The sequence below is a fragment of the Podarcis muralis genome, chromosome 17 (genome assembly GCF_964188315.1).
Source record: "Podarcis muralis chromosome 17, rPodMur119.hap1.1, whole genome shotgun sequence".
In the NCBI taxonomy this organism is placed as follows: Eukaryota; Metazoa; Chordata; class Lepidosauria; order Squamata; family Lacertidae; genus Podarcis; species Podarcis muralis.
This window is the reverse complement of record NC_135671.1, coordinates 23,237,393-23,261,668: the sequence shown is the minus strand read 5'-3', so window position 1 is coordinate 23,261,668 and position 24,276 is coordinate 23,237,393. Positions and strand designations below refer to the sequence as shown.

Here is a 24,276-nt window from a genome sequence, read left to right as displayed (position 1 = left end):
TAGACTAGAGGATCCTGAGGGTCACTTCCATTAGGAAATGGTATGTCCCTCAGAGGACCCCAAGGTCCATGAAGAATAATAGCTTAAAGGTCCCGGGCCCTAAGGAAGCCAGACTATCCTCCACCATGGCCAGGGCCTTTTCAGTGGCGGCTCCGACCTGGTGAAATGCTCTGTCCCATGAGACTAGGGCCCTGCAGGACTTGATCTCCTTCCGCAGGGCCTGTAAGACAGAGCTATTCTGCCTGGCCTTCAATTTGAATTAGCCTGATCCTCTATGGCCTTTTCCCTTTCCTCTTCTATGAAGAAACCTTTTCTGGGACCCCACATTTAAATTCTTCCTTGGTCTCCTTGCTGGCCCTAGTAGGACCAACTTGGCCAGTTGCCCTGGTGATCATTTGTCTACTGACTGGGTTTTGTCCCCCCCCCCCATGACCCCTGAATTTTTGAATTCTATTGATATTGATGCTGCATTTTATGTTCTGTTTTATGCTGTTTCAAAGTTGCATTTTAATCACTGTTTTATATTTGCTGTTAGCCACCCTGAGCCTGGTTTTTAAACTGGGAAGGGCGGGGTATAAATAAATTATTATTATTATTATTATTATTATTATTATTATTATTATTATTATTATTATTATTATTATATTATTATTATTATTATTATTATTATTATTATTATTATTATTATTTATTTTATTATTATTATTATTATTTATTATTATTATTATTATTATTATTGGGTTCCCATACATCCAGGAAAACTAGACATTCTCCTCTTTTGGGGGGCCCTAACATGCACATATGGGTAGATTTTTTTGCAGTTTAAAGAAAATGTTGGGGGGCGCACACTTGCTTGGGAGGGCGCTGTGCCCCAGCAGCAGCAGCACAGCAGAGCAAGGCCTTTGCAGCGAATATCAGGAGCTGGGGTCCTGCCTCTGCTCTGGCTGATCTGCATGCTGCTGCCAGCCTGAGCTGGGGAAAGAGGCACATGGGCATTGCTGTGGCAGCCCCACGTGCCTCTTTCCCTGACTCGGGCTTGCAGCGGCTTGAGCTGCCCTTTTTTGCTCTTCAATATATGGCAACCCTAGGGATGCGGGTGGCGCTGTGGGTTAAACCACAGAGCCTAGGACTTGCCAATCAGTAGGTTGGCGGTTTGAATCCCCACGACGGGGTGAGCTCCCGTTGCTCGGTCCCTGCTCCTGCCAACCTAGCAGTTTGAAGCACGTCAAAGTGCAAGTAGATAAATAGGTACCGCTCCGGCAGGAAGGTAAACGGCGTTTCCATGCGCTGCTCTGGTTCGCCAGTAGCGGCTTAGTCGCTGGCCACATGACCTGGAAGCTGTACGCCGGCTACCTTGGCCAATAAAGCGAGATGAGAGCCGCAACCCCAGAGTCGGTCACGACTGAACCTAATGGTCAGGGGTCCCTTTACCTTTTTATATGGCAACCCTACTTCCATTTCTACAATTCTATGATTGTATGATAATTATTGCTATAGCACTGGTCTAGTCCAGAGATGGGGAACTTGTGGTCTTCTAGATGTTGGATTTTCACCACCCAGGGAACCTGTGGTCCTCCAGATGTTGGATTTTCACCATCCGGGGAACCTGTGGTCCTCCAGATGTTGGATTTTCACCATCCCTGTCCATTGGTCATGCTGGCTCTAGGACTCATGGGACTTCTAGTGATATCTGGAAGACCAGATACCCCACCTCTGTCCGAAACTAATCTACCACATCTTGTTGCAGTTTCCCACAAGTTTCAATATGCTAACGTTCAGGGTGTGTCAGCAACTTTGGTAATAATACAAAAGAAAACTTGCGAAAGGTAATGTTCCCGTTCAGGAGCGAATCGCTAGGAGAAGGCACGAAGCTTGTGTTGATCGTTCACAGTGAAATGCCCTTTCACACAGAGTGGTGGTTTCATAACTGCTCCGGTTACAAAGCAATCTCCTTGCAGTGTGACAGAAGAAAAGGGCAGAGAGATTGACAAATCATTGTGTGCAAACCTACCCTTTAGTTACACATTTCAGTGCCTTGTTTAAATCTTTAAAAGGGAGTGACTTGGAGGGGCTGACTAAGGAGACTTTAAGCAGGTATATGAAACAAAATCTAGTGGCAGTGATTGGAAACCAAGGTTGTACTCGCATGGCAATTTGTCTCAATTTCCTGACTTTCATCTAACTTCTACATTACATTTGGCCCTTTCACATGATGTGAAAATCTGCTTCCAGAAATATAGCAAAATCTAGAGCAAGGATTAGTGCTTGTTTCTGTGTCGTTACGTCAAAAAGCACCCATTGGCAACCGACACAGAAAGGAGTCCTAACTTTGTTCCAGATTCTGCTATATTTCTGGAATTGGATTTCACATCATGTGAAAGCTGAAGTATAATGTGGAAATTAACCGTTAGGGAAATGTTGGGGAAATGGACTAATCTGCCATGTCAATGCAGCTCTCTTCCACAGTCCTTTACCCAAAAGAAAGGAAGGGTGCATTGGGATTCTGTCAGCTGTGCTATACGGCTGATAGTAAAAGGTAAAGGGACCCCTGACCATTAGGTCCAGTCATGACCGACTCTGGGGTTGCAGCGCTCATCTCGCTTTATTGGCCGAGGGAGCCGGCATACAGCTTCCGGGTCATGTGGCCAGCATGACTAAGCCGCTTCTGGCGAACCAGAGTAGCGCACAGAAACGCCGTTTACCTTCCCGCCGGAGTGGTACCTATTTATCTACTTGCACTTTGACGTGCTTTCGAACTGCTAGGTGGGCAGGAGCAGGGACCAAGCAACGGGAGCTCACCCCGTCGCGGGGATTCGAACCGCCGACCTTCTGATCAGCAAGTCCTAGGCTCTGTGGTTTAACCTACAGCTCCACCTGTGTCCCTATACAGCTGATAGGCATGATGAAATCTGAAAGATGCAATGCTTTCATCCAAAGGAAAGAAGAGAGCAGGTTGCAAGAAAATAATGTTAGTTGGGGTATCCTGGAATTGCAAGGAGGATACCCACCAGCCTGTGGTTCAGGGAGCTGATTAAGGAAATAAATCACAGAAGTGTGTTCCCAGTTTTAATGTGGGGCTGGGGAGACACACAAACCTTTGCTTCAGCAATCGAAGAGTGTGGAGACCAGCACACAGGCAATTCCTCTAATGGTTTATAACTTTGTATAATCTTATTTGATCACTCAGGACGTGAAAGATGGTGCGTGCAAAGATTTGGATCTTAAAGAAGCACTTTGAGGGATTTCCTAAGCACAGTGATTTTGAACTGAAAGAGGTGGAATTACCGGCACTGAAGGATGGAGGTAAGAGGGATTTTTGCCTTCGTACTCAAAGTTTTATGTGAATAAACTGAAGGGGTGAATCCATTGACTCGTCATTTTGGCCCACCATCAGAACATGAATCTCAATAGGATGCATGTGGAACATTTGCTAAGAAGAAATGATTTTCATTGCATTTGATTCCAAGGGAGGCGGAGCAAGCTTGTATTATGCTGCACTGGAGAATAGGACAGGTCAAGAGCTGTTTGATAATGGAATGAACTGTGTCAGAAGGTGGTAGACTCTCTCATTCACTAGAGGTTTTTAAACAGAGGCTGGATAGGGACAGTGGTGTAGCTTGGGTTGACAGTGCCCGGGGCCACATGGAGCGGGTGGAAGGGAGGGAAATGGGTGGAGTACGCATGCTCATTCAACGCCTAATGACATCCACGTCACCCAGGAGTTTGCAGCTGCAGAGATAGGGAAAGAAGAGTCATTGTCTGGAGAGGTCACTTCCTGGTTTGCATGGAAACGCTTCTTTTCAATGGCGTACAGTGACAGAAGCATGCAGCTATATTCAAGCAGCACTGGGTGTTGAAATTTTGCGCCCCTCTTCCTGGTTTGCATGGAAAAGCTTCTTTTCAACAGCGTACAGTGACAGAAGCATGCAGCTGTATTCAGGCAGCACCGGGTGTTGAAATTTTGCGCCCCTAATCATTTTGCAACCGGGGCAACTGCCTGTGTTCCCCATGCTACACCACTGGATAGGGTTTCTTTCGTTGTGATTCCTGCATTGAAGAGGGTTGGACTAGATGACCGCTTGGTCCCCTTCCAACTCTACGATTCGAACTTAGTAAGACTTACTACTGAGTAAACATGTCTTGGATCCCAGCCTGAAGCCTTTCAGATGCCCCAACCCTATCTGGTTCTCTCTTGCCATGGTGACTATTTTTTAACGAATTTAAGAGACTAAGATTGTCTCCGATCGATGGTCGAGTTTGTCCATTAATCTACTTTATCGTATTCTGTATTTCAGAGGTGCTGCTTGAAACTGTGTTCCTCAGTCTTGACCCATATATGAGGTATTGTTCTTTTTGTTGGACTTACCCATTGAAGTATAACCCTGAAATTGCAGTACAGCTTGGCTATACCTCTTGCCTAGATTTCCCTATTAAATGTTAACTCTGGGCCAGTTTGGATGCAAGACGAAACCATAGTTTCGCATTAGGTGAATGAGCCCACAGCAAACCTTAGGCTCTCGCACGCTCCTTTGTCGCTGTGGCCATCAAGAAGAGCTCGGAATCTTTCACTTCGGTTTTGAAAGTTTGCAAAACTTGCTGTGTTGCCCAAAACTCCAACAAGATGTAGCTATGTCGTCTTAGCTATAGTTAGCGGAACAAAGCCAACTCCAAACCATTGTTAACAAATTTGGCTCGTTTCCACTAACCACACATAACAAATAACTACAGACAAGGTTTCAGGCATCACAGCAAACCACAGTTATTCGAAAGCAGAAGTTTCTAATTTCTTCACGGCCGTGAGGAAAGAGGAAACCGAGAGTGTGAGCCCAAGAATAGCGGAATCTGTGGCTCAGCATTGTGTTGGAGCGCAGCTTTTGTCTTCCCTTGAGAGCTTATTCTGTAGCAGAGTTTTAACAGTAAATTGGTGTAAGTTTCCAGAGGATAAGTCTGTCACCACAGCCTACGACTTCAGGATTTGAAATCCCTGTACGGAATTCTCCTATGAGCAATTTGCGTGGCGAGTTCCCGCCCCCCACCAAGATAAATAAACACACGAGACACAATAATTAAGGTTAATTGGGCGAATTAGGCCACAACTTTATTGAATTCAGGAATGAGAGGCATTGGCTTAGGCATTGGTCCTATCGACTATCCGTGGGGGCTAGCCGGAGAAGAGAGGGTGAGCCCCCTCTGCTCCGGCCCTAAATAGGGTAAGCCACGCCCCCCCCAGCCAGCCGATTGGCTGGCTGGGAGGCGTGGACGGTCGGGATTCCCCTGCTCTCGCGGGGGCTGAAACCAGCCCCCGCTCACGTGGGGAGGGCGTGATGCCCGCAACCCCACCTCTTGGGGCAGGCCCAGAAGTGGCTTTGTCATTAAAAATATAAGATAAGATAAAAATATACTTTCAAATGCTGAGGCCATGACCAGGAAGTAGCTGAACCTACTTCACTATATTATGACACGTTTTTGAAGAACGTCAACAGGCAATTTTATGAAATTTCAAACACTGTAGAGAAAGTTCCTCGTGAAAAATTATAGACTGACTGCCCATTGTTAACAGCTTATGCTGTCCTCTGTGTGGTCTTGCATTATATTGCCATTAGTATTTCGTTTCTGTTGCTTTTGCCATGAGTAGGGTTGTTAATCTTACCAATTCTTACCAGCCGCTACTCCTGTGCCTTTATAACAACTTCTCTCTGCAAATGCTGGTAGTTTAGAACATTTATATGCAGACTGTGTAAAATTCATCTATGAGTTGTTCTGTAGTTCTGCTCTCTAGGTGGTTGTTGACTGCACAAGAGCAGGCCAGGCCATTGCTCTGGTCAGTTGGCAAACTCCGAATTATACACCATAATGGAAACATTGACTTGGATACCATGCCTCTTGTTGCATGCTCTTGTGTTTTGAAGCGGTCGTGGTTATCAAAAGTTTATAAAGGCAAAAAAACAAGAAGCATAGTAAAAGGCTGGTTCTGGGTTCGAATCCCAATTGTCGGTGCAAATTGCTCCCATAACTGCAAAGGCATTCTCTAGACATTCTCTGACAAGCCTGTCTTGTTGGTGTGTTTTGTTTTGTTCTCTACAGACCATACAGCAGGATTCATCTGAAGGAAGGGGATACAATGCTAGGATCCCAAGTTGCAAAGTAAGATCCTCCATCAACATCTCTCTCTGTGTGTGTTTGTGAAAAGATTTTGCTGATGTTGCCAGCTGTGTTGCTGCTGCTATCCTTGAGCCTTAGTTAATATAAAGTAGTTCTAGCATATCTTTTGTGCTTTGCAAATGTTTAAGGTGGCGTTCTTTAAACAAGCATGCGTGCGTGTGAGAGGGAGAGAAATAGACTGGAAACAGAATTAAGATTTCAGGGAACACATTATATTTTAGCAGTGCTTTTTTCTGGGGGGGACACAGGCGGACACATACCCCTAAACATACTGTGAATCTTTGTACTTTAGTCCATTTACTGTATTTATTTCCCCCAATTTGAATTATAAAATGGTGATTTTCTTGAGTCAAAATGAGAGTACCCCTAAACTTTTTTTTTTAAGAAGAAAGCACTGTGTTTTAGTAGATTTGTGGTGATTGATATTAGAAACATAGGCAGCTTCCTGCCTTAAACCAATGATTCCTGTATCTGAGTACAGTCCACACCCATTAGTGGAACCTCCCCAGAGCTTCAGGCAGTCTTACTCAGTCATAGCTGGGGATGGGAGGATTTGAATCTGGGCATAGCTATAGTGCTGAGGTATAGTGTCAGGAGCCCTGTCTGTATTGTATGTGACTTCCCCTAAAGAATTTTGGGAAGAGGAAGTGATGGTTAAACCTCTCCGGGAATTGTAGCTCTGTGGAGGGAAGAACTCTCAGCTAATAACCCTCAGCACTCTTAACTAACTACAGTTCCCACGATTCTTTGGCAGAAGCTGCGACTATGGTACGGCACAGCATTAAGTCTGTAGAGCAGATGGGGCACCCTTATCAATGTAACCCGTGTCCCATCTTTGGAGAGCATGCTGCCGATTCTATGCAAAAAAATCCTCTCTGGTACCTCTCTCTGCACAGTAAATCGTTGCAGCAGCTTGATACCTGTTTAGAAATAAATGACAAAATCTGCTTTCACTTTGCTGTACGCAGAGCAGTTTTGCTGATGCAACTGTGCTTTTTTTTTTTTTTAACATAAATATATATATAGAGTTCTGGAAAGCAAGTGCTCCACGTTCCCTGTGGGTTCCTTCGCCCTAGCGAGAGCAGGCTGGACAACTCACTTCATCTCCACAAGCAAAGAGCTGTTTCCCATGCTACCTAACTGGCCGGAAAAACTGCCCCGATCTTTGGCTCTGGGAGCTATTGGCATGCCTGGGTGAGTAGCCTTGGAAGTGGCTCAGAAGCTTTGGGGATGAGCTTCAAGTGTGTGGCTTCCACTCCCTTTTGGGCACTGACGCATCGTGGCTCTTGTGTAGACGTGGTTGTGTAGCCGATTGTGTAGCTCTCTCCCCTCCAGATCCACAAAAGCCATTGAAAAGCATTGAAAGCACTCAATTAACGGAGGTTCTGCCCCCACGACCAAAGCCTGCCCCCCATAATGTCCCCTTTTTATGGATATACAGTGGTACCTCAGGTTAAGAACTTAATTCGTTCTGGAGGTCCGCTCTTAACCCGAAACTGTTCTTAACCTGAGGTACCACTTTAGCTAATGGGGCCTCCCGCTGCCACCGCCACGTGATTTCTGTTCTCATCCTGAAGCAAAGTTCTTAACTATTTCTGGGTTAGCGGAGTCTGTAACCTAACGCATACGTAACCTGAAGCATCTGTAACCTGAGGTACCACTGTATTTAAAGGTAAAGGGACCCCTGACCATTAGGTCCAGTCGTGGCCGACTCTGGGGTTGCGGCACTCATCTCGCTTTATTGGCCGAGGGAGCTGGCGTACAGCTTCCGGGTCATGTGACCAGCATGACTAAGCTGCTTCTGGCGAACCAGAGCAGCGCATGGAAACGTTGTTTACCTTCCCGCCAGAGTGGTACCTATTTATCTACTTGCACTTTGACGTGCTTTTGAACTGCTAGGTTGACAGGAGCAGGGACTGAGCAATGGGAGCTGTCTGCACCGGGCGGGGGGATATAGAGGGCAAAGGGAGCCCACCGAATGCCAGCCCAACCCTCGCCGCTGCCAGAGTGGTACCAGCCTCGCAAAGCAGCTTGGGGAGGTTGGCGTGAGAAGGACGCCATGCTCCCTTCGACATCCTTGACAAGCTAACTTTTCCTCCCTCCCTCCCCTCTGTCACTCCCAGGCTCACTGCCTACTTTGGCCTGCTTGAGATCTGTCAGATGAAACCTGGAGATACCGTCCTGATCAATGCTGCAGCTGGGGCTGTGGGGAGTGTGGCCGGGCAGATCGCGAAAATAAAGGTAAGTGGTCGTGGAAAAACAAGTTGGTATTATGGGCCCAGAGCAGAAAGGGCAGGGGGACTCGGAGGAAGTGTCCCAGGCAGTACATACCACCTCTCCTGGTATGCCCTGCAGAGGACCTTAAGGTCCATGAATAATCATAGTTTAGAGGTCCCGGGCCCTAAGGAAGTCAGACTATCCACCAGGGCCAGGGCCTTCTCAGTGATGGCTCCGATCTGGTGGAATGCTCTGTCCCATGAGACCAGGGCCCTGCAGGATTTAACTTCCTTCTGCAGGGCCTGTAAGACAGAGCTATTCCCCCTGGCTTTCAATTTGGACTTAGCCTGATCTTTTATTCCCCTTCCTTCCTTCCCTCCCCTCCCCTTTTTATGAAGACTACCCGCTCTGGGATCCCACAGCTAATTCTCCCCTGGTCTCCTCGCTTGCCCAAATAGGACTAATTTAGCCAGCTAGCCCTGGTGATCATCTCATGTTTATTGGATGGATTTCCCCCCTAAATTGATTTTTGAATTCTGAATTTATTGTTATTCATGTTTTATACTGTATTTTATGCTATTTTTGGTTGCATCAATTTAAGTGTTTTAAATTTGTTCTTAGGCGTCCTGTGCCCGGTTTTCTGAACCGGGAAGGGCAGGGTACAAATAAATTACTATTATTATTATTATTATTATTATTATTATTACATCTCTGCACCGCTTGATTTGATGAGGAATGGGACAAGAATGTACATGTGACAGGCGCTGAAGCCTGTGGACCTGGTGACTCGGCGGGCACCATTTGCGCCCCCCCGACCCGCGAAGGAGCCTTTTTAAAGGCTTCGGAACGGGGGACGGGGTGAGCGGCGCGGTGCTGAGAGTCGACTGCTTCTCCTGCAGAGTGAAGCCGCATGCCATGGTCGGAGAGCGCTGACTTCTTCCTTTGAACAATCGGACTCTAAAATCAACAACCCGTGAGTAGAGGACTTGAAAGGAAAATTTTTCTGAATTTGGCACGATCGGTGAAGGCGCAAAAAGGAAGTCCGTCTCCCCGTCCTGTAGAAAATTTAAAGCAAGGAATAGGTAACTAAGGTCGAGAGAACTTCTTTTTCTTTAAAAGCTATTAATTTCACGATTTGGCAGTATAAGCAATTTTACTGGAGGATAAGAGCTAATTTTGAGAGCTGAAGCGCCACCCCCCTGGACCCGGGAGTGATCCGCGAGAGAGCCTGTTGAGGAGATATAGAAGAGTTTGACAGCTGTCAAAGTTGAAAAAAGAGAACTTTGTTTCTGTTGTCTCTGCTGGTTATATTTGTTACAATTTGGTAACAAATTGTTGAAAACAAGGAAGAATTGATACAAACTAACTTGACTCTTGGATTTGAACTGGAAGGAAAATTAAGTAACCAGAATCCCTCTAGAGGGGGTTTTGGGACATTACAAGAATGGCTGAAGGAGGAAAAATACAGGCTGAATTGAACAGAGTGTTTCTTCTCTTGGGAAAGTTACAAGGCCAAAGTGATGTTTTGGCTATAAATGTTGCAACCCTGAACTCAACAGTAAATAAACTCACTGAATTTGATAAGGAATTGACTCAGGAAGTTTATGCAGCTGGACAAGAAGAGAAAATTGAGAACCTTGAGAGAGTGGAGAAAAAGATATATGTTGTTCCGGAGGAAAGGGAAGGAGGAGCTGAAATGCTGCAGATGACAAAGGTGAGCCAGAGGCCTGTCAAGATGGATATAAAGGAAAATAAGAACTGGATGATGAAAATCTGGTTTGAGCTGGAGAACGAAGAATGGAGAGATCTCCTTATGGGGAGATCTGAAGACCGATGGATTACAAATCTGATCAAGGTGGAAGTTGGAGCTTTTGGGACATTTGGACTTAAAAGGAGTAAGAAACAAGATTTGGGCTCCAATTTTGAATATGGAGGTCTGGCTGGAAGAGGTCTGGCTGGAAGAAACATGGACCCTATTGGGACAGAGCTTCTCCGAGACTTGGTGTCTAATATAAAGGACTATCAAAAAAACCGGCAGAGAGGAATTGAAAGAGAATTAAGAGCCTCGGACGTGAGGTCTCCAGGCTGATAGTAGATAGACCGATGGACATTCGCTGGGGATCGAAACTGGGAAAGGGAGGGGGTGGGGTGTTTGGGAATCCAAAGGGTGTACAATTATATTTTGCTTTTTATTAGGTTTTGTTATTAGTATAAAAATTGGGGAATTCGTGGAAAAGGAATCTGGGTCGAACTTAGAAAAGGGTTTTAAGAATGAACACTGACGTATAAATATTGATGTTCATAAATTAAAATTGGTTAGCTAAAATGAATTAAATATAATAAGGTTAAAAATTAGGGGACAAGAACTTGTTGAACTAACAATTTGAACTGGAATACAAGAAGGGGAGGTGTGGGGAAGTCAGGGAAATATGTCATTGAAAATAAGGACTGTAAACTTTATGTGTTTTTAACTTTTTTCTTTTTTTGATTTTTTTTAATGTATTGTGGAAAACCTTAATAAATATCTTTTTTAAAAAATGAATGTACGTGTGTGTGTGTGTGTGTGTGTGTGTGTGTGTGTGTGTGAGAGAGAGAGAGAGAGAGAGAGAGAAAGAGAAATTAGGACAAAACTACTGTGTTCCATCCACCCTGGACCTTAAAAAAGGTGTGTGCACGTTCCTTTCTTGCAAAGTAGAACAGTCTGAGAAGCATTTCTCTCTTTAATAATCATCCTGTGAATTATTCAGAATCCAGATGTGTAACCCAGGTGGAAATTAGGGCCTCCCTTTGTTAGGCCAGTTTGACAGTGGCTCTAAGTCTGTGCGTGTTAAGAAAAGTGAGATATCGGCTGGCGTGATGGTGCAAAGTCGTGGGCTTAGGTACACGTTAGCATCTTAGCGCATCTTAGTGATGTCGCTTACCTGCACTGTGTTTCTAGTTGCATTTTTCCTTTGGGGTATGCACCAGAGAGGAGGCGGGGTGGGTGTGTCTTGACACAATGCGCCTCGCCAGGTTTCTCTGTGCCTGCAGCCCCCCCCCCAATTCAGTGAAGCTGTCTTCTGCACATGCGCGATGACAGCTTTCAGACGTACACACCTTTGCTTAACCACGGACTGTATTTTCAAATCAGAGGGAAGCTGGGGTTTTTTTTTACTAATAATTTTTATTAAGTTTTCCATTTAACAATCCAATCATATCACATTAATTATTCCAAATTATACCAATGCATATCATAAAGTCCAAATATTTTGCCAAATTATAAATTTTTGTTGGGGGTTCCCATGCTTCGAGTTCAGTAGGGTCCAATCATCTCATATTTCTGCTGCTTTTAGTGTTCCCCAGTCCCATCTTTCAATCTTCTTGTTGTTTTCCTTTTTCTTCCTAATAGCCTCTGAGTTGTTTGCACAGGTGAGTTAAAGTAAGCAATATTATGCTTCTGTGTGAACTTTGTAAGGCTCTACCTTTTTTTAAAGCTGGTAAGTCTTTTGTTTGTCATAAATCCTCACATGCTGATCCAAAGTCCTCCTCGGGTGGCAGACGCCATATTTCTCAGTTCCGATGAAATAAAATCTAGGCGTTTGCTCATAAAGTTGCTCATAAATGTAGGCGTTTGCTCATAAAGTTGCACCATAAATTAGTCTTTCCAGGGAAGAATTGCCAAGTCGAACTTAGAATTCAAACATGATAACAGAGTAATGGCTCGCCTCCCCCTATGACTGTTAATCTCGCAACATTGTCTCATAATGGTGGTTCCTGATTAAAAACTGCGTCACAAGAGAGCCTTTTATTTTTTTTCCAGATATTTCAAAAAACAAAGGCTTTAGTTGATATTTTTATTTCCACACAGTTTATTTTCCAATCTCACTTGCTATAGGTCATATTAACGATTCTTCTAGGAGGGGGGTTGTTAGGTAATATCGTAATAAGAAAATAAAAAGTCCCCCCCCCCTTCCATTCCGTTTCAACATACCGGCATAGATGTTATTCTTTGATGTCATCTCCGTTCCAGTCCAATCCATCACTCTTAACTTCTCAGTGGCAGGCTTAATTAGCAGCTAACATATGCTTTTCTTCGCTCGAAGTATGTGCAATTAATCTTATATCCAATTTTTCATCTTAAGAAATGCAACTAGGGTCGAACTCTGAGACAGCGTCCGGGAGATTCAAGCTCGCTCGAGGGTTTTCCGTCCAGTGCCCTCACCCCCTCCTTCTTTTGAACTTGGGGTTGATTTATGGGCAACCGCGGACGAGGCTGCATCTTCCCTTACACCGGGAAGAAAAACGGGAGGCTGATTTACTTCCATATCAGCCCCTTAATTACCTCGTGTGAGCTGGAGAGATGGTATTGCCGGCCATCTTCCAAGGTGCCCCTAGCGGAGCCCCCGCGGAGGGAAGCTGGTTTGAGGGGAAACGTGACAAAACAAGAATAGTTTTCAAGAAACGGTGGGGGCTATGGATTTTGGCTGGCATCATGTGTGCTCGGCTGCCATTAGGCCTGCGTGGATATTCCAGCAGGAGTCCTGGGTTGCCTCTGCCACAGTATCCACAGGCTGCCGAACCTTGCAGCCGCTTTGCACCCCCTGCCCGCCCCATCCAGATAAACTCCAATGGCACCAGGGTTGGGCTGGTGGCTTGGCATCTCTGCCCCACCATGCCAGCTGCTATGGGAGAAGTGTATTGGCATGCAATGTTCACTTTGCTCCGATGGCAGGAGAGGGTTTTTCTTTCTGCAGGCATGGTTGTCTCGAAGAGACAAAAGCGCTGGCGCTTTGGCTTCCATCCCAGTGTCTCGAGATTCTTTAATTTTTGTTAATATCCTCTGGCCCTTTCGCTTGTTGTCACAAAGCTTGATGCTTTGCCCGTGATGACGACACAGAGTTCTTTATCATGCACGGGCTCGTTCGGCTTGCGCAGTCAGGAGAATTAAGGATGCTGCAGCGCTCCAAAGAGGAGCATGGATGAGAAATGGCAGGAAGAAAGCTGTCAGTCCGGTTACCTTTTGAGCGTGTAGCGTTGTGATGGTTTCCTGAATGGCGTGAAAAACAAATGGGTTTTGAACATAGCTGTCAACTTACAGATTTGAAAATAAGGGACCAGCAGCCTCAAAAATAAGGGATCAGCAGCCAAAATAAGGAATTTTAGTCAACCAGCTGAAATGCAAAGTTAAAAGGGACCAGATAATTTGGGAGAGCAGCACCGGTTTTTAGCCCTTCGTTTCCAGAGGTTGCATCTCAAGACACCAGCTGATGAAACACTGCAATTAAATAACTACAAGCAGCAACCACTTTTCGCGCAAAACGAAGTCCAAGTTACGAAGATGCTGCTGCAGTTCTGTATCTTTTCTCTTGTGCTCCATCTGCAGCTCTCAGTTCCATCAGGCGAGGCGGGAGGAAGGTGGGGGGGGGGAATAGCACCCAAAGTAAACCCGCAGATCAGACCATCTATGCTAGTCTACCACTACAAATCTATGGGAGAAGCGCTTGCGGTCCTTCCTCCGCTTTCCGCCTCTATGGTTAGCCCTTGGAACACCTGCCCGCGCCTCCACCTCCTCTCTCTGAACTGCTTTCTCTATGGTTGCCCTCACTCTCCTCTCAAGGCTCCTCCGCAATTCATAGGCCGCGCCAGGCTGCCCATCTCATCCGGGTCCTTCGGCAGCGCAGCCGCAGTACGGCCTAGCGGGAGCGGCGGTGGGCAGAGGGGAGGCCCCAGGCAGAGACGCTCAGTTCGGCGGCCGCGAGGAGGATGGCGGTGGAAGGGCCTGAGGCTCCCGCCAATCCCAGCAAGGAGGGTCTCCAGGGGGTCGAGGCTGGTGAGAGGAGGCTGGAGGGGGGTGGGCCGGGCAGCCAAGCAACACAGTTGGAGCCTCCCTCCTCCCTGGCCTGCAGGGAGGGAGGGAGAGGAGCTGCTTCCTTTGAAACCCGGGAAATTTAAGGGACACCATCAATAAGGGACAGCAGCGGGACACGGCACTGGGATAAGGGAGTTTCCCGCCAAATAAAGGACGGTTGACAGCTATGGTTTTGAAACGGCACGAGCAGTGCGAGGAAGCATTATATAACTTATTTTCTTTATCCTGCAGGGTTGCAAAGTGGTTGGCTGTGCAGGTTCGGACAAGAAAGTGGCCTTCCTCAAAGAAATTGGCTATGATGAAGCCTTCAACTATAAGACGGTGGGGTCTCTGGAAGAGGCCCTGAAGAAAGCTTCGCCCGATGGCTATGACTGCTACTTCGACAACGTAAGCTCAAACGGAGCGCCAACTCTTGAAATGCGGGAGACGTTTGCGCCATTTGCTAGCACCTACAGCGTGTGCGCATGCACATTGGGGTGTGGTGTGGAGGGTGAACAAAATCCACTGCCCCAGCTGTCAATGCTAGTGTCGCCAGGTGGGCACATGGGGCATGGAGGATTTATGGAGCCCATGGCTGAGCCCTTGCAGCTGGAGCCAAGCAGGGCTGCGCTGTGCCAGCTACTCGCACCGGAATGAGCCCAGCCGGCCGGTGCGGCCCTTGGCAGTCTGTGGCGATCACACAGGGTCCCCGGACGTTTCACCGTCTATTGATCCCTGTACCACCACTTTGTTTCTCGCTGCCACCACCCAGGCCCTACCTGGGACAATGCTGAGTCCAGTCAGGGTTAAATTGGAACATAAACTTCTGTTTATTTATTGCAGTTTAACAAGCGTGTGGTTTCATAAATGGTATCGGTCAATTACAGACCTAAAACTTCCGCTACTTGCTCTCTCTCACTAAACCACCTCTCAGATATTTACTTGTCTTCCTAGCTCCTAACTGTTCCTGACTCAGCTTATTTCGCTACACTAACTCAACCTCCCCACAGACTCTATCCCCATTCACTCCCACTCCAACCAACCAACCTCTCTTCGCCCCTCCCAGAGCTGGTTTTATAGTCTCTCTGACTCCACCCCCCTGGGTTCTGACTGGGTAACCTGTTTAACTATTTCACCTCCAGCACTCTCATATGTTAACGTCACATGGTCAGCAAGGGGGCTGAGGATGCGGATGTGAGGCCATGATCCGGGTCCCAGATACCCCTAGCAAACAAGCAGGGCAGGATAGGGACGTCTGGTTCACCCCCCCCCCCTAAAAATTGTGCCTCCTGGGACCCCCGCACACTCCACCCCTGATTGAAGGAAAGCTTTTTGGTATTGTTTGCTTGTTTGGAGTGGGACGTTGTCAAAAGCTTTCGGTCTAACCTTGCTAGAGCAAGGTTATGCCAGTGCACAGACTTTGCTGTAGCAAAGGAGCTGCTAAACATCCTTGGTTTTGGGCAAGCAACAGCCTGAACCTGTCCCAATGCGATGAATTCTAAAGATGGAAAGGGGTCATTCTAGGGTCATCTAGTCCAACCTGCTCCAATCCAGGAATCTCAGCTAGATCATACATGTCAGGCAGGATAGGTGCTGAGCGAGCCACAGTGACTTACACACCTGCGGCAAGTTGGAGCTAAGATTTGTGTGCTGAACCAGAGAAGCCTACCTTGTAAAAACAAGCCTGCCCGGAATAATTTGAACACCTGCATTGACTTGCCAGTTTGATCTTCCCAACACATAACTGCAGGGGCCTGTTTCCTTACCTGCTCAATTCCCTGGAAATAAGAGATACTGCTTGCAGCAATTTTTTTCAGTTTGAAAACTTCGGCCCCATCCGCAGAATACGCTCAAAGCAGTGTTGTACCACTTGGATACTGTAGAGGTACAATTCCTAAAATGGTTTAACAGGCAGTTCCTGTTTGGGAATTGTAGCTCCTTTTGTCCAGACTATAAACATACCTAGCTCCTTCAACCGTTCCTCATGACGGTTGAATTCAAAGGACGTTTTAAATTCCTTACAAACATGCGCCACTAGATGGCACCAGAGAGAAAACATTTTCTATACATTTTTTTTACATTGTGGTTCCCCCCACTTTTGTTATAACAATTTAATTTCTGACTTATTTATAGAGTCGCCCCCCCCCCCAGTGTGTAGATCCACCCATGGCTTGGTTTCCAGTACACAAAGCCACCTTCCTCCCCTTCTGGGTAGTTTTTCAATAGTAAAGAAAACTGTCAGAGTGTCCAAACTCCGAAGTTGGTTTTATTTAAGCCGATATGCATGCAAAGTGCTTCAGGGGGGGGGGGGGGCTGCCTCCCCTCACCAAAAAAATTAAAAGTGGCCAGCCTGCCTGAATGGAGAGAGAAAAGAGAAAGATACTGTGGTCAAATCCACATGCACACCATGCATTTAATAACACATGCTTGCACCAGTTTAGCAGTCATGTGTTTCCCCCAAAGAATACTGGGAAATGTACAGTATGTGCTGGGAATTGTAGCAGAAACCCCTTAGTGTTTGTTTCAATGCATTGCATCATGGTACATTGTAACGGTCTTTATCTGAACAGGTCGGAGGCCAGTTTTCAAGTGTTGCCCTGGGCCAGATGAAGAAATTTGGGAGAATTGCTGTGTGTGGCGCCATCTCCTTGTACAATGACACAGTGCCCCAAACAGGTAAAAGTTGTATTTTTATTTTTGTCTGTTGCTTTATAGCTTCTGGGGAAAAAGGGTAACGGGCTGATAAAGGCACAAGTTTATAATGCTTACCGTATTTTTCGCACCATAGGACGCACCGGACAATAGGGCGCACCTTGTTTTAGAGGGGGGAGAACAAGGGAAAAAAATTCTTCCGCTCTCTGCCCAGCACCCCTTCAGTGAAGCGGCAGGAGGCGCTGCGCAGAGAGTGGGAGAATTTTCCCCCTCTTGTTTTCCCGCTCTAAAACAAGGTGCCGTTTAAGGTGCGTTCAGGCGGCTACCTTGGAAGCCTGGAGAGCGAGAGGGGTTGGTGCGCACCGACCCCTCTCACTCTCCAGGCTTCAGGTTCCTTTCGACCTGCTCTTTGGGGCTGGCGGGGGGAAGCCCACCACCAGCCCCAAAGAGCAGGTCAGGGAGCAGCGGAAAGGCGCAGCGGAGAGGCTGTTGCCATAGCCGCGCGTCACCTCTCCAGCTGGGAGAGGGTTGCGGGGGGCTTCTTTTGCCCCGCGCGCGCTCTCCCGGCTGGAGAGGTGACGCTCTGCTATGGAGGCTCCTGCCATAGGCGCACATTACCTCTCCAGCCGGGAGAGGGTCGCAGGGCTATGGCGTCTTCGCTCCATAGGACGCACACACATTTCCCCTTCATTTTTGAAGGGGAAAAAGTGTGTCCTATAGAGCGAAAAATACGGTACATAGGTCACACTTCGCAATTTAATGGGGCTGTTCTTCAGGAATTCCATTGCCATGTTTAACAGGCAAAACAACTGCCAGAAGCTGCCAGTGGAAGCTTTTAATTAAAAGTTCAATAGCTCAGTTGGTAGAGCACTTAATCTTAAGGTTGTGAGTTTGAGCCTCACATTGGGCAAAAAGATTCCTGCACTGCAGAAGGTTGGACTAGATAACCATTGCGGTCCCTTTAACTTATTATTGTTTTTGTTAAATTTATATACTGCCCTATACCCGGGGGTTTCGGTGGTTCACAGAATAAAATCAAGATATAAAATCCCAAAATACATAATAAAAATAAAAACAACAACCCAATACACCCCCCCTTTTTTTAAAAAAAAAAAGGGCATAGGATGTCAAACAGATCAACCAAAATGAACGTTTTTGCCTGTCGCCTAAAGGTGTATAATGAAGGTGCCAGGCAAACTTCCCTGTGGAGAACATTCCACAGACAGGGAGCCACTGTAGAGAAGGCCCTGTTCTCGTGTTGCCACTCTCCGGACCCCTCAAGGAGACGGCATACGAAGGAGGGACTCATAAGATGATCTCAGGGTCCGGGTAGGTTCATATGGAAAGAGGCGGTCCTTGAGGTATTGTGGTCCTGAGCTGTTTAAGGCTTTATAGGTCAAAACCAGCACTTTGAATTGGGCTCTACAAGAAGACAACATGCAGGAAGCTTTGGGATACAATGGTTCAGTGGCATTGTCTGGGTTTGCCCTAAAATGTGAGTCAACGAAGGATGGCAACGAAGGATGCTGTTTAGTCGTTTAGTCATGTCTGACTCTTCGTGACCCCATGGACCAGAGCACGCCAGGCACTCCTGTCTTCCACTGCTTCCCGCAGTTTGGTCAAACTCATGCTGGTATCTTCGAGAACACTGTCCAACCATCTCGTCCTCTGTCGTCCCCTTCTCCTTGTGCCCTCCATCTTTCCCAACATCAGGGTCTTTTCCAGGGAGTCTTCTCTTCTCATGAGGTGGCCAAAGTATTGGAGCCTCAGCTTCAGGATCTGTCCTTCCAGTGAGCACTCAGGCCTGATTTCCTTCAGAATGGAGAGGTTTGATCTTCTTGCAGTCCATGGGACTCTGAAGAGTCTCCTCCAGCACCATAATTCAAAAGCATCAATTCTTCGGCGATCAGCCTTCTTTATGGTCCAGCTCTCACTTCCATACATCACTACTGGGAAAACCATGGCTTTAACTATACGGACCTTAGTTGGCAGGGTGATGTCTCTGCTTTTTAAGATGTTGTCTAGGTTTGTCATTGCTTTTCTCCCAAGAAGCAGGCGTCTTTTAATTTTGGGACTGCTGTCACCATCTGCAGTGATCATGGAGCCCAAGAAAGTAAAACCTCTCACTGCCTCCAGTGAGAAATGGAAATGGAGGCAGTGAGAAACGGTTAGTGCAGGGGTCAGCAAACCTTTCAGGAGGGGGCCGGTCCACTGTCCCTCAGACCTTGTGGGGGGGCCAGACCCACCTTCTCCTGAAAGGACCCGCCCCTCCCGCCACCGCCACCTCGTCTTCAGCAGCGTTGTCATCATCCTCTGCCTCTGCCAGGGGTCTGCGGGGTGCAGAGCCCATGCTGCTGGCCTGGGTGGCAGAAGCAGCCTCTCTGCCGCAGCAGCTTCCTCCCTTTCTGCTCTTGGCCATACATGGCCGCCTCAGCGGGAAGGAAGGGGCATCACCCACGGCTTTGGATTGGCTGCAGGAGCTTCCTGCAGCCAATTGGAAGCCACACCGGCATTGTGGAAGTCAGTCCCCGCATGGCGAGGCCTCCACACTGCGCTGGTTTAACGCGGGGACTGACCAAGCGGGTGGCAGGGTCCGCAGACCGGATTTACGAGCCCGGTGGGCCGCATCCGGCCCCCGGGCCATAGTTTGCCGACCCCTGGGTTAGTGTGTGGAACAACCTGAGTGTAGACGACAGACACTCCTGCTCAAAAACAACAACAAAGGCTATAACGTTTGCTGGATCTTTTCAGGGATCCTTTGTATATCAGCATTCAGTGTAGCTTGATAAGGCCATACGGGCAACATTTCTGAAATACCTATTTGAGGAGCAGAATAGTTTGACACCACAAGAGGTCCGTAGTGAGCTAGAAACCACTTGCTGCTACTGTAATCAACAAATTACGCTAGCAGGACTAGACGTTTTGTAAGGCGAAATATATGAAATATTGCAAATAGGAGAAAGAAGAGAGATGCTAGTTTTGAGAGTTAAATGTAATAGCGGAAGTAAGAAATGTATATTAAGTGATTAGATGGGGAAATTGTCAGATGTGATTGGTGGAAGTAAAAAAAAATTGGTGTAAGAAATGAAAGTATCTTTAATTACTGTTGAAAATGGTAAGTTGAAAAATTAATCAAAATTTATATATATAAAAAAAGAAACCACTTGCTGCTGCTTTGAAAATAATTTCAGCATTCCCCCTTATCGTAGCAGCACAGTTGAGCAATTGAAACTCGGGCTTCTAGTTGGCTTCTAGTTGAGTTAACTGGCTCCCCCCTCTTCCCTGCCGCAGTTTCCAAACACTCCTAGTCTTCTGAAGTCATTGGGACCGTTGGTACAAGTCAGCTCACCATTCCTCTTGCAAAGCACTTGGAAGCGGTAGCGAAATTTGCTAATCACTGGTTTGCGATTGGCATCCACGGTTACTCCTTTCAGACGCTGGGATGTAATGAAAAAGAGTATCGGGCCTAGAAACTTTGGTTAAAAATCACTGTGGGTTAAACCACAGAGCCTAGGACTTGCGGATCAGAAGGTTAGCGGTTCGAATCCCCGTGAAGGGGTGAGCTCCCGTTGCTCGGTCCCAGCTCCTGCCAACCTAGCAGTTCGAAAGCACGTCAAAGTGCAAGTAGATAAATAGGTACCGCTCCGGCGGGAAGGTAAAAGGCATTTCCGTGCGCTGCTCTGGTTTTGCCAGAAGCAGCTTAGTCATGCCGGCCACATGACCCGGAAGCTGTATGCCGGCTCCCTTGGCCAATAAAACGAGATGAGCGCCACAACCCCAGAGTCGGTCACGACTGGACCTAATGGTCAGGGGTCCCTTTACCTTTACCTAGCTGTACAGTTTGGGCAGAATTAAGCAAGAGGCAGTGCTTCAATGTCGCCTACCTCACAGGGCTGTTGGTAAGAATGACAAAGTGAAGAGCACAGTTTTTTGTGGGCTTTTTAAAATTTATTTTAAAAAACAGCAGTTCTGCTCTGAGCTTATTTTGACTGTTAGGGGGAGCTGTGCAACAGGATTATGTGAAAGCCCTGCGATCTCTGCTGGAATGGGAAGTTGTGGAACAATAGTTAACTGGGCTTTGGTCAAAGATGGTGTCTTTCCTCTTGGCAGTTCCCAGGTGACTGAGTTGCCTGACCTTCTGCTCCATCAGGTTCCTTTCCCCAACTTTTCCTCCAGCAGACAGGAAGAAGCACAGGGAAAACAGGGAGGAGGAAAGCAATTTGGTGATGAAAAAAGAAAGAAGTAAGAGGGACCAAGCACGGCCATTCTATCTTAAACCCCTAGTGCAGAAGCAGCTCTGGATTATGAAGGGAAAGAATGGGGGGGGGGGGACACAAGTTATCAGCTAGGAAAAGCCTGCATTGACTGTGCAGCTGAAATATTTGCTCAACTGGATTTGCAAAAAGATGGGGGGAAGACACTTGTTCGTATTGAAAAATACGCTTGATTTCCTTTTTTTGAAGAGAAATGAGCTTGCACACTGCCTTGGTCTCCCAGGCAGTGATAGAAGCTTGCCATGAAAACTACAGGAATGTAGGAAGTCTCCTTGCACCAAGTCTGTCTTGCTCAGTATTGTCAACTCTGACTGGTTGTGGCTCTGAAGTTTCAGGCAGGGAAAATTGCCAGTCCTACCTGGAGATGCCAAGGGACGCGGGTGGCACTGTGGGTTAAACCGCAGAGCCTAGGACTTGCCAATCAGAAGGTCGGTGGTTCGAATCCTCGCCACGGGGTGAGCTCCTGTTGCTCGGTCCCTGCTCCTGCCAACCTAACAGTTCGAAAGCACGTCAGAGTGCAAGTAGATAAATAGGTACTGCTCCAGCGGGAAGGTAAATGGTGTTTCCGTGCGCTGCTCTGGTTCGCCAGAAGCGGCTTAGTCATGCTGGCCACATGACCTGGAAGCTGTACGCCGGCTCCCTCGGCCAATAAAGCGAGAGGAGCACTGCAACCCCAGAGTTGGCCACGACTGGACCTAATGGTTAGGGGTCCCTTTACCTGGAGACGCCAGGCATTGACCCTGCAAGATAACTCCGCCACTGAGCCATGACTAGTATTTGCACCCTGCGCTGAGTTTGGGGGGTTGGAATAAATGATGTCCGATGTCCCTTCCAACTGTGCAATTCTAACATGAAGCTAAAGCTGGTGCAAACTGCCTGTAGCGTGCAAATTTCACTAACCCTTTCCTCTCATGTCTCTTCCAGGACCTTATATGCAGCTTACGATGATCCTAAAAGAGCTGCGCATGGAAGGGTTCGTGGTCCAGCGCTGGGCAGACAGGAGAGAGGAAGGTATGACGGCACTGTTGAAATGGGTCGCAGAGGTAAGTTTGTTCTGTGTTGTCTTTGGACCTTAGAATTGTGAAGCTTGACCCAAGTCCGTATTGTGATATTGGTCTCATAATTTATGACCTGGCAATATATCATGAATCATGATGTGCGTTAGGGCTGGGCGGTATATCATCCGAAACCAGTTTGAAGTCCATATTGTGATAGAGGTTTCGTAATTTTTGAAACTCTTGGGACAGCGAATCTCTCTCAGATCCCTCTACATACGGGATCTTCGGGTTACGGTCATGGCAAACCTAGAAGTGTATACAGTAGTACCTCAGGTTAAGTACTTAATTTGTTCCGGAGGTCCGTTCTTAACCTGAAACTGTTCTTAACCTGAAGCACCACTTTACCTAATGGGGCCTGCTGATGCCGCCGCGCTGCCGGAGCCCGATTTCTGTTCTCATCCTGAAGCAAAGTTCTTAACCTGAAGCACTATTTCTGGGTTAGCGGAGTGTGTAACCTGAAGTGTATGTAACCCGAGGTACCACTGTACATTCCTGCTGTAAAACAACTTAAAGTCAAACTGGGAAAACATGGAAGGTCGACCCCAAAGAGGGGTTTCCCTCTGGGCTTCAGCCTAATTCAGGGGTCACCATGAGAACCAAGGTGCCATCACCCCATACCGGACTGAAATATAATTTTTTGGTGGGGAAGGGAAGTAAGTTTTTTGGCTGCCATGAGCGGTAAGAGCCTACAACAGTTGGAGATAAAAGAACCCCTCCCCCGAATGAGAGTGAGGGTTGGGAGTGTCTGTGCTACCCCAGGTGAAAAGTGGGGCAGCTGGGCATTTGTATACCTGAAGGAGCGTCTCCACCCCCATCGTACTGCCCAGACACTGAGGTCCACCTCATAGGGCCTTCTGGTGGTTTCCTCACTGCGAGAAGGCACGTTACAGGGAAACAGAGGGCCTTCTCGGTGGTGGCGCCCGCCCTGTGGAACACCCGTCCATCAGATGACACGGAAGTAAACAACTATCTGACTTTTAGAAGAAGAAAAAACCTTTTTGAAGTTTTATTCTGTTTTTAGTGTTCTGTTGGGAGCCGCCCAGAGTGGCTGGGGAAACCCAGCCAGATGGGCGGGGTATAAATATTATTATTATTATTATTATTATTAACCTGGCTCAGTGCCCCCACCCTGATACAGTAAATTAAAGTGGAAACTTTTTCATGGATTGTTTAGAAACAAACTGAAATCTAAAACCCATTTTTTTGTTTTGTACAGGGGAAAATTAAGTGCCAAGAACACATCACCCAGGGCTTTGAAAACATGCCGGCAGCATTCATGGGAATGCTCAAAGGAGAAAACACTGGGAAGGCGGTCCTAAAAGTCTGACGTGCACGTGGCTTACTCTGGCAAGAAATTCAGCACAATAAATGACTACTCCCTCTTTTAACTGCCAAAATCTCATTCATAAACATGCCAGTTTGCTCCTGTTGCTTGCGTAACACGAATATGCTGAAAGCCTGAGCCCGTGTACTCCAAGGGTTAGGTGTTGGGAAAGATTTGTAGTAAGTAGGATGTCCAATTTTAAGGAGTGGTAGAGGCATGTGTGGAATCCTCTGTCCTCTTTTATTACCTTACAAGCCTGCAACCATTTTTCTTCTGGAAAACATATGGTATGAGCGGGGGGGGGGGAGATTTTATTGCCCCCATAAGGATGCTCAAAAACACCCTCCTTCCAATCCATAGGGGAGGTTACAAAATTAATGCTGGATTTCTACCCTTCACTGCATAAAAATGCTATTCTTTTAATGTGTGGGTATTTTGAAATAAAAATGATTTAGGTAAACCAACATATTGATTCCATGTTGTCCATACCCTAAGGAAAGGGGTCTTCGTTGAGGGCAGCTTACAATTGTTTTGAGCCCTTAAAAAAAATTTTTTTGCTACCACCCGTTAAACATACCCATAAATATTTTGGCGCCATGCATTCAGCTCAATGTAAAACTAACCCCCGACAAGGTTGTTTTCCTTAAGTTTTAAACTCTGCTTTCTTCTAAATTTGCTTACTTTCTTACTGACAGCTGTAATAAAGGAATACATAGCTGAGGCTTGTTGTATTGTGTTTTTTAACAGCGAAGCCACAAGATT

General features: G+C 46.9%; 1 protein-coding gene and 1 long non-coding RNA gene across 2 annotated transcripts in view; both read left to right on the top strand.

Annotated features, from left to right (window-relative positions):
- Positions 1 to 24,234, top strand: part of PTGR1 (prostaglandin reductase 1) — a 28,028-nt gene extending 3,794 nt beyond the window's left edge. The window contains exons 2-10 of the mRNA XM_028712059.2: positions 3,188 to 3,303; positions 4,296 to 4,341; positions 6,085 to 6,144; positions 7,189 to 7,356; positions 8,286 to 8,403; positions 14,459 to 14,614; positions 16,777 to 16,882; positions 22,057 to 22,175; positions 23,407 to 24,234. Coding sequence (XP_028567892.2) covers positions 3,198 to 3,303; positions 4,296 to 4,341; positions 6,085 to 6,144; positions 7,189 to 7,356; positions 8,286 to 8,403; positions 14,459 to 14,614; positions 16,777 to 16,882; positions 22,057 to 22,175; positions 23,407 to 23,517 — 990 coding nt within the window. The 5' untranslated portion in view covers positions 3,188 to 3,197 and the 3' untranslated portion in view covers positions 23,518 to 24,234. The remainder of the gene's footprint in view (positions 1 to 3,187; positions 3,304 to 4,295; positions 4,342 to 6,084; positions 6,145 to 7,188; positions 7,357 to 8,285; positions 8,404 to 14,458; positions 14,615 to 16,776; positions 16,883 to 22,056; positions 22,176 to 23,406) is intronic.
- On the top strand, positions 8,410 to 13,481 carry LOC144326029 (uncharacterized). The gene is made up of 2 exons (XR_013391187.1): positions 8,410 to 11,953; positions 11,986 to 13,481. It is a non-coding gene; the product is annotated as an uncharacterized LOC144326029 (long non-coding RNA).
- Positions 24,235 to 24,276: the final 42 nt, after the last annotated feature.